At 55.6% G+C, this 7640-nt stretch overlaps 2 protein-coding genes across 2 annotated transcripts in view; one reads left to right on the top strand and one right to left on the bottom strand.

Moving 5' to 3' along the window:
• LOC102386168 (trypsin-like) overlaps positions 1–3172 on the top strand; it is a 12941-nt gene extending 9769 nt beyond the window's left edge. The window contains exons 4-6 of the mRNA XM_006020554.2: positions 577–830; positions 1797–1933; positions 2823–3172. Of these exons, the coding sequence (XP_006020616.1) occupies positions 577–830; positions 1797–1933; positions 2823–2975 (544 nt within the window). The 3' untranslated portion in view covers positions 2976–3172. The remainder of the gene's footprint in view (positions 1–576; positions 831–1796; positions 1934–2822) is intronic.
• Positions 3173–3989: 817 nt separating this feature from the next.
• LOC102370061 (trypsin-2-like) overlaps positions 3990–7640 on the bottom strand; it is a 5719-nt gene continuing 2068 nt past the window's right edge. The window contains exons 2-5 of the mRNA XM_025200201.1: positions 7200–7353; positions 4693–4964; positions 4297–4433; positions 3990–4168 (exon numbers count right to left, since the gene is read on the bottom strand). Of these exons, the coding sequence (XP_025055986.1) occupies positions 4016–4168; positions 4297–4433; positions 4693–4964; positions 7200–7353 (716 nt within the window). The 3' untranslated portion in view covers positions 3990–4015. The remainder of the gene's footprint in view (positions 4169–4296; positions 4434–4692; positions 4965–7199; positions 7354–7640) is intronic.

The following is a 7640-nucleotide window of genomic DNA, read 5'->3' as shown; positions in this document are numbered from 1 at the left end:
GTGTGTGGGTTGTGTGCCTGGGTGTGTGTCTGTGTGTGTTGGGCGCCTGTGTCTGTGTGTGTTGGGCGCCTGGGTGTGGGTGTGTGTGTGTGGGTTGGGCGCCTGGGTGTGGGTGTGTGTGTGTTGGGGGCCTGGGGGTGTGTGTTGGGTGCCGTGTGTGTGTGTGTGTGTGTGTTGGGCGCCTGTGTGTGTGTGTGTGTTGGGTGCTTGGGTGTGTGTGTGTGTTGGGCGCCTGTGTGTGTGTGTGTGTTGGGTGCTTGGGTGTGTGTGTGTGTTGGGCGCCTGTGTGTGTGTGTGTGTTGGGTGCTTGGGTGTGTGTGTGTGTTGGGCGCCTGTGTGTGTCTGTGTGTGTTGGGGGCTTGGGTGTGTGTGTCTGTGTGTGTGTTGGGCGCCTGGGTGTGGGTGTGTGTATGTTGGGGGCCTGGGGGTGTGTGTTGGGTGCCGTGTGTGTGTGTGTGTGTCGGGTGCTGGGTGTGTGTGTGTGTGTGTGTGTGTGCGTTGGGCGCCTGGGGGGGTGTGTGCGCATTGTGTACGTGTGTGACCCATGCTGCCTGGTTGCCTCTCTCCCATGCCCAGGGAGCTGACTGTGGTCCTGGGGAAGTACAGGCTGCGGCAGTCGGGGGCCATGGAGCAGAAGTTCAACGTGACCCGCGTGGTCCCCCACCCCTGCTACAACAAGAAGACCCTGGACAATGACATCATGTTGCTGCAGCTGTCAGGCCCTGTGGCCCGCAGCAAGCGTGTGTGGCCCGTGACCCTGCCCCGGAGCTGCCCGAACCCCGGGGAGTCCTGCATCGTGTCTGGCTGGGGCACCACACGCAGCCCTGGAGGTAGGGGCAGCGTGGGGGAAGGGGGAGCCCTGGGGACCAGTGAGGCCCACACCCCAGCTCCTTGGAGCCCAGGGTGTCAATACAGAGTCACTGGTGCCGATCTAGAATTACTCCAGTATTGCCTTGATTTGTGCCAATTTGGACTCACTCCAGTATACACTTTATTTGGAGTTAATCTGGAGCCACTCCAGTTTCATCCTGACCCTGTGTCTATTTGGATTCACTCCAGTATTATCCTTACACCTCAGCTGGTGTCAATCCAAAGTTATTCCAGTATCACCCTGACCTGTGTCAATTTGGACTCACTCCAGTATTATCCTTCCATCTTTTCTGATATTAATCTGGAGTCGGTCCATTTGCATTTGTATCCCACATCAATCTTGAGTCACTCTGATATCCCCATTGCACCTTACCCAAGGTCAGTTTGGAGTTACTTTGTTATGAGCTGTACACCAGATCCATCTAAATTCACTTGACTTTCCTGTTCACACCTTACCTGGTGTCAATCTAGAGTCACTGCAGTATCATCCTTATACTTCATCTGGTATCAATCTGGAGTAAACCCATTATGATCCATACCCACATGTCAATTGGGAGTTGCTCCAATATCACCATGATACTGCTATCAATCTGTAATTACTCCAGATTGATCTTGGGTAAGGGGTTATGGTGATATCAGAGTGACTCCAAATTGACATCAAATGATGCAAAAGGATAATGCTGAAGTCACTGCATTATCACCATTAAAGCTATCTATCTGGAGTCACTCCATTATAGGCCATACCCCATGTCAGTCCAGAGTCACTCCAATATCATCATGAAAGTTGCCCAGTATCAATCTGGAGTCACTCCAGCATCATCTTGACTGTGATGTTCATGAAGACTTGCTCCATTGGAGGGTTTCTGGGGTTGGCCCCACCCCTCCCCACCTTGGGCCCACCTCCACTGTCTTCCTCTGCCCCACAGTCAGGTTTCCCACGGTCCTGCACTGTGCCGAGATCCAGATCCTGCCCAACAGGAGCTGTCACGAGTCCTACCCCCAGCTCTTCACTAGCAACATGATCTGTGCCGGCATGCCGGGACGTCGCATTGACTCCTGCCAGGTACCGGGGACAGTGCCAGGGCCCTCCACAAGGGGGGCGATGCACGGGGAGTGGAGCAATAGATCTCTACCAGCCAATGCCCCTAGGTGGTGGGGCACTTCTCCCTGGCATGGTGGGAACTGGGCAGTGGGTCTCTGCCCTTAGAAGATGAAGCAGGGCAAGGGGGAGCCTGATGATGCTTGAAGGCATTTTGGGAACCCAGGGAAGGTTGTGGAGATCATCCCACCCACGAGCAGATCCTCCAGAAGGTCTGTTTTAATAGCAAGTAGAAGGATGAGATAAATGATTGGAGGGAACAGGGAGGGCATGAGCAGCGGGGGATATGGTGTGTATTGGCATAAAGGCATTGCGGTCTGTGGGCATGGGGGTCACCTTGGCTTCCCTACCTCCTGAAGAGCCCCTGTTGGGCTCTCCACCCTATTGGGTATGGTTTGATGGCTGGATGGGAGGAAGGGTGTGTATGGGGTGGATGGATGTGTGGGGTGGTATGAATGGGTGGGGAGGTGGGTGGAGGGATATGTGTGGGGATGGAGGGAGGGAGGGGTGGATGGCTGGATGGAATGAGGGGCATGTAGGGGGACGAATGGCTGGACAGAGGAAGGGGTGCATGTATGGGGATGGATGAAGGATGGGCATGGGGGTGCACGTGGGGATGGCTGGCTGGATAGAAGTGTCTAGCTGGGTGAGGAGTTTCAACAGGGCTGGATGGAGGGGTATCCATGGGGATGGATGGGTGGATAAATGGAGGTGGGGGGCTGAGGGGTGTCTAAGGCGATGGATGGAGGGATATGTATGAGGATGGATGGATGGGTATCTATGGGCATGGATGGATGGAAGGAGGGAGGGAGGGAGGTGCCTCCTTGCGACACTGACACCAGTCTCTTCACAGGGTGACTCAGGAGGCCCCCTCACATGTGACGACGTCCTTCAGGGCATCGTATCCTGGGGCCCGATGGTGTGCGGGCAGCCCCAACACCCCGGGGTCTACACCCGGGTCTGCAATTACCTACCCTGGATCCGGAGCATCATTGGGAATAACTAGCATTAAATCCACAACTCCCTTGCCTCCACTGCCCTGACGGTGCCCCTCACGCCTGACTGCAGCCCCCTCACCTTGGTTTCCTCCTGACCTGCAGACCTCTACCCTGCCCCCCACCAAAAACTTCCTGCCTCTGAGATCCAGTCCTTTCTCGCTGAATCCCTTCGATCTCTCATTGCCTTGGGAATAAAAGGTTAGATCACCCAGTTTGTCTCCTCTCCATCTCTCCCAGCAACCACCAGAGGGGTTTGGTAGCCACTGGGTCAGCCTACACACAGGGGAGTTAATCCAGATTAACTCCATGGCCACACAGAGGGGCATGATCCTGATTAACTTTGTGGCCAGATGGAGTGAATCTGGATTACCTCAAAGGACACCAGGGGTGTGTGCATGTTGTGGGGAGATAATCCAGATTAATTCCATGGCCATAGCAAATGGGGTCAATTTTCATGAGAACACCAATTGGAACCCATTTCACTTCAGCTTCATTTGGTTTGGAAGCTAATTAGGCTGGACCTGGGCAGGCCCTTTGTTAATCCGGGTTAGCAATGTTCACATGGAGAGATAATTTCTGTTAGTGGCTTGGAGGGGGACTCCATGTTGCAGTGGGTGAAGTGAGGGGGGTGGTTAATGCTTCCATGCCAGGACTGTTGGGGGTGGGGGCATATTGGAGACCTTGGGGTGAGCAAGAGGCAGGGCGAGGGGGGCTAGTTGATTGGGGAGGGACTGGTTTATCTGGGCACTTCCCAGCTGGGAAAGGGAATGCCAGGAACTGTGGGGTTGAGAGTTAGAGGCACCGACAGGGCTGGAGGGGTCGGGGGCTGTGAGTCAGGAATAAGGGGCACCAGCTGGGTTTGAAGGGTGTCCGGGGGGCTGTGGGTTGGGAGTGAGGGGTACCAGCACATCTTGGGGGCAGGGGCTGCACGTTGGGAGCAAGGGGCACTGGCAGGGCTAGGGGGGTAGGAAGCGGTGGGTCAGGAGTGAGGGACACTGGCAGAGCTGAGAGAAGGCCTTTATTACGCAGAGTTTGGGGCTGGGCATCGTCACACCCCCTCCATGGTGGTGCGGATCCAGTCAAGGTAACAGCAGACGTTGGTGTAGATCCCCGGCTGGCCGAGCTTCCCACATGGGAAGTCACCCCATGAGACAAGGCCGTAGAGCTTCCTGTTACACAGCAGGGGGCCTCCGGAGTCGCCCTGTGGAGACCAGGCCCCATCAGCCACACTGGGCCACAGGTGTGCCCGAGGGCCCAGCCATGGTACAGTGCATGGGACCATGGCTTGGCATGGACACATGACCATCAGCCCCCTTTCCCTTCCCTGACCTGGCAGGAGTCCTTGCCCTCCTGGGCACCCCCGGCGCACAGCATGTTCTCAGTGACCTTCTCTGGGTAGGTGGCCTGGCACTGGGCCAGGGGCACTGTGGTGATGTCCAGGCACTGGGGCACGTTGGGGTAGGTCTCTGCAAGGGGAGAGGGCAAATGAACCTGGATGTCCCCTGCCCCAGCCCTGCTGGTGCCCCAGACTCCCACCCCACAGCTCCTTGTCCCCTACCCAGATCTGCTAGTACCCCTCACTCTCAGCCTACCAACCCCTGTCCCAAACCGCCCTCCTGGTGCCTCTCATTCTCAGCCCAAAGACCCTCTCCCCTTTGGTGCCCCTCATCCTGACCCACAGCCCCCAGCTTCCCTTCCTCAGCCCCCTTAGTGCCCTGCTGTTACCCTCTGGACTACTGGTGGTCCCCCAGCCCATCACGGTGCAGGTGGTGCCCATGGGCAGGGGGCAGAGCGTGGGTAGGTCAATGGGCTGCACATAGGATGTGTAAACAGCAGGGGGCTTCAACCGCAGGAGCATGATGTCATTCTCATAGCTGCGAAGCCCGCTCGTCCCATCGACAAAGCCTGGGTGGATGATGGCTTCCTGGACCGTCGAGAACTGCTCGTACCCCGTTGATGTGGAGATGTTGTGCTCACCTAGACGCACCTGGATATGTCTAGGAAACAGATGTAGAAGTTCAGACCCTCCCCAAATCCCCCTGGTCCCAAGACCTCCCAGCCATCTGGGCATCCCAGGTCATAGATGGGTGAGGATTGTCATGATGGATGGATGGATGGATGAGGATTGTGGGGATGGATGGATGGGAAACATGTAGGGGAATGGATACATGGAAAAATGGATGGATGGACAGATGAAGAGAGTGTATGAGGATGGGCCGATGGATGGATGGGTGCATGGAGGGTGTATATGTGGGTTGATGTATGGCTGAGTGGGTGGATGGTGAAGTGGGTGTAGGGGTGGATGAAGGTGTATGAGGATGGATGGAGGGATGGGTGGATTGGTGGATGGAGGGACAGAGGGGAGACTGGGTAGGTGGCAGGGCCATGTTGGGATGGGTGGATATGTGAGGAGTGGTGGACAGCTCTATGGAGTGGGTGCGTTGGGGTGGATGTGGTAGGGTGATCTGGAGAGGGGTGTTTGGGGAAGGAAGGATGAGTGGATGGAGGTGTGTGAGTGGATGGATGGAACGTGTAAAGGGAATGGATGAATGGAAGGTTGGACAGACAGATGGAGGGGGTGTATGAAGGTGGGTGGATGGATAGATGCATGAGGCATGTTGGGATGGATGAGTGGGTGGATGGAGAGGTGTGTATCAGGATGGATGGATGGATGGTGTGGCAGAATACCATCTCTGTCTCTCCCCAAACTGTTTCCTGACAATTTGGTTACCACTGTCACTGCAGAGGGCAGACACCTCTGGCCCCATCTGGTTGAGGTAATCCTGAGTTATAATCTGAGCTGGATACATTCCTGAAGGAGGGGAAACCGGCTCCCTCTGCCTATGTGACTGGCCACACACACCTGGGTGGGGGGCTTAAACTCCCTATTGTTTTAAGCATGCCAAGATTACTGGAAGGGGGCTAAAGACCCTGACAGTCTACCAGGCAACCAGTGATGCATTTCAAATTGGTTGGCTGGCAGCCAACAGTTGCTGGCCTTCATTGGATCAGGTAAATGAGGTCATAAGGGCTATATAAGTGAAGGACTGCCCAGGAGGAGGGCCAGCAGCCATGATGAAAACTCTCAGAGAAGTTGGACCATTTGAAACTCTCTTTCTCTCTCTCTCTCTCTCTCTCTCTTTCTCTTGAAACTCATGATCAGTAAACTGCCTGCCTCCAGGGGGAATCTCCACCTGCCTCTGGATGATCCTTGTGAGTAAGCTACCTGAGATCTAACTAGATATATAGCTTGCAGTAACTCAGATGCATGATCAAAGGCTACCATGCCACTGTTTGCTCGAAGGTATTTCTCTGATATTTCTCTACCCTGTACCCTATTCCAAACCTACTCCTTGTAACCAATAAAATTCTCCTCTGTCCTTAGCATGGGAGACTTACTGGGAGAGGGGCCTAGATTATGCCTTGGGGTTCCCTTGGTTCAGCTGACTAAGGGAGACCACTATTTGTGCTTCAGACTGAGGGAAGCATCCCAAGTTCTTGCAGTGAGTCAAGTACCCTCAAGGACTACTAGGCCTGTGTTTCCTATGGGGCATAGGTGGCAGTGTTACCCCCGGGCTTGCAGGTGTGCTCCAGGAAGGGGGTTGACCAGATGTGAGGCTCCTCCAGGGAGGCACTCAGAGCCTGGAAGGTGGTTGGGTGCAGTGTGGTGGGTGGCTCAATGCAGGAGCACTCCATACTGGCCTGTCACAGGAGGTGTGAGAGGTGGATGATGGAGGTGTGTGAAGATGGTTGATTAGGTTGGATGGATGGGTGGATGGAGGAGGCCACATTGGATGGATGCACTGAAGAGGCATGTTGGGATGGGTGGATGGATTGATGGAGGAGTGTGTGGGGATGGGGGATGGGAAATATAGGGGCATGGTTAAATGAATGGATAGACGGATGGAGGGGGCATGAGGATGGGTGGATGGGTTGATGAGTGGGTGGAAGTGGCATCTTGGGATGGATAGATGGAGGTGGGAGGATGAGTAGGTGGATGGATGGATTGATATGGATGGATGGAGGTGGGAGGATGCGTGGGTGGGTGGGTGACAGATGGAGGTGAGAGGCTGGATGGATGGAGGTGTGAAGAAGGATGGTGGGTGGATGGATGGAGGGTGACCATGGGGTGAGGTACCTGAGTTCTCACCCCTGCTTTCACCCAGCTCTGAGATGGGAACTGTGTATGGCCCCTGGGTGCCCTCCCCACCTCCTGCCCAGCAAGTCCTCACCTCATGGAGCAGTGGGCAGCTGTGAGCACCCAGTTTTGGTTCAGGAGGGCGCCAGAGCAGTAGTGCTTGTCAAAGTAGTAGAGCAGCACCAGCCAGGGGTGGGCGCCCTTCTGGCACTCTGAGCCTCCCAGGACCCGATCCTCCCGCTGAAGCCCTGTGCAGGGCGGGGAGGTCAGTGGAGGAGGGGTGGGAAGGGTCAGGGCACCCCCCCGCCCCACCCATGGAGGTATTACGTGGGAACAGGGGGCACACACACGCTCCTGAGTTGTCCAAGACATATGCACATGCACACACACAGACCCACACCTCTCATGTGTTCAAGACACACACACACACACACACACACACACACACACACACACGCATGTCTGGGTGCCACCCCACCCCAGTTGTCAAAATTACACACACAAAGCCCAACTGTCCGGGCAACTCTCTCTCTCT

The sequence above is a fragment of the Alligator sinensis genome, unplaced genomic scaffold (assembly GCF_000455745.1).
Source record: "Alligator sinensis unplaced genomic scaffold, ASM45574v1 scaffold527_1, whole genome shotgun sequence".
Lineage (NCBI taxonomy): Eukaryota > Metazoa > Chordata > Crocodylia > Alligatoridae > Alligator > Alligator sinensis.
The sequence above is the reverse complement of the archived record's forward strand: the minus strand, read 5'-3'. Positions and strand labels throughout refer to the sequence as shown.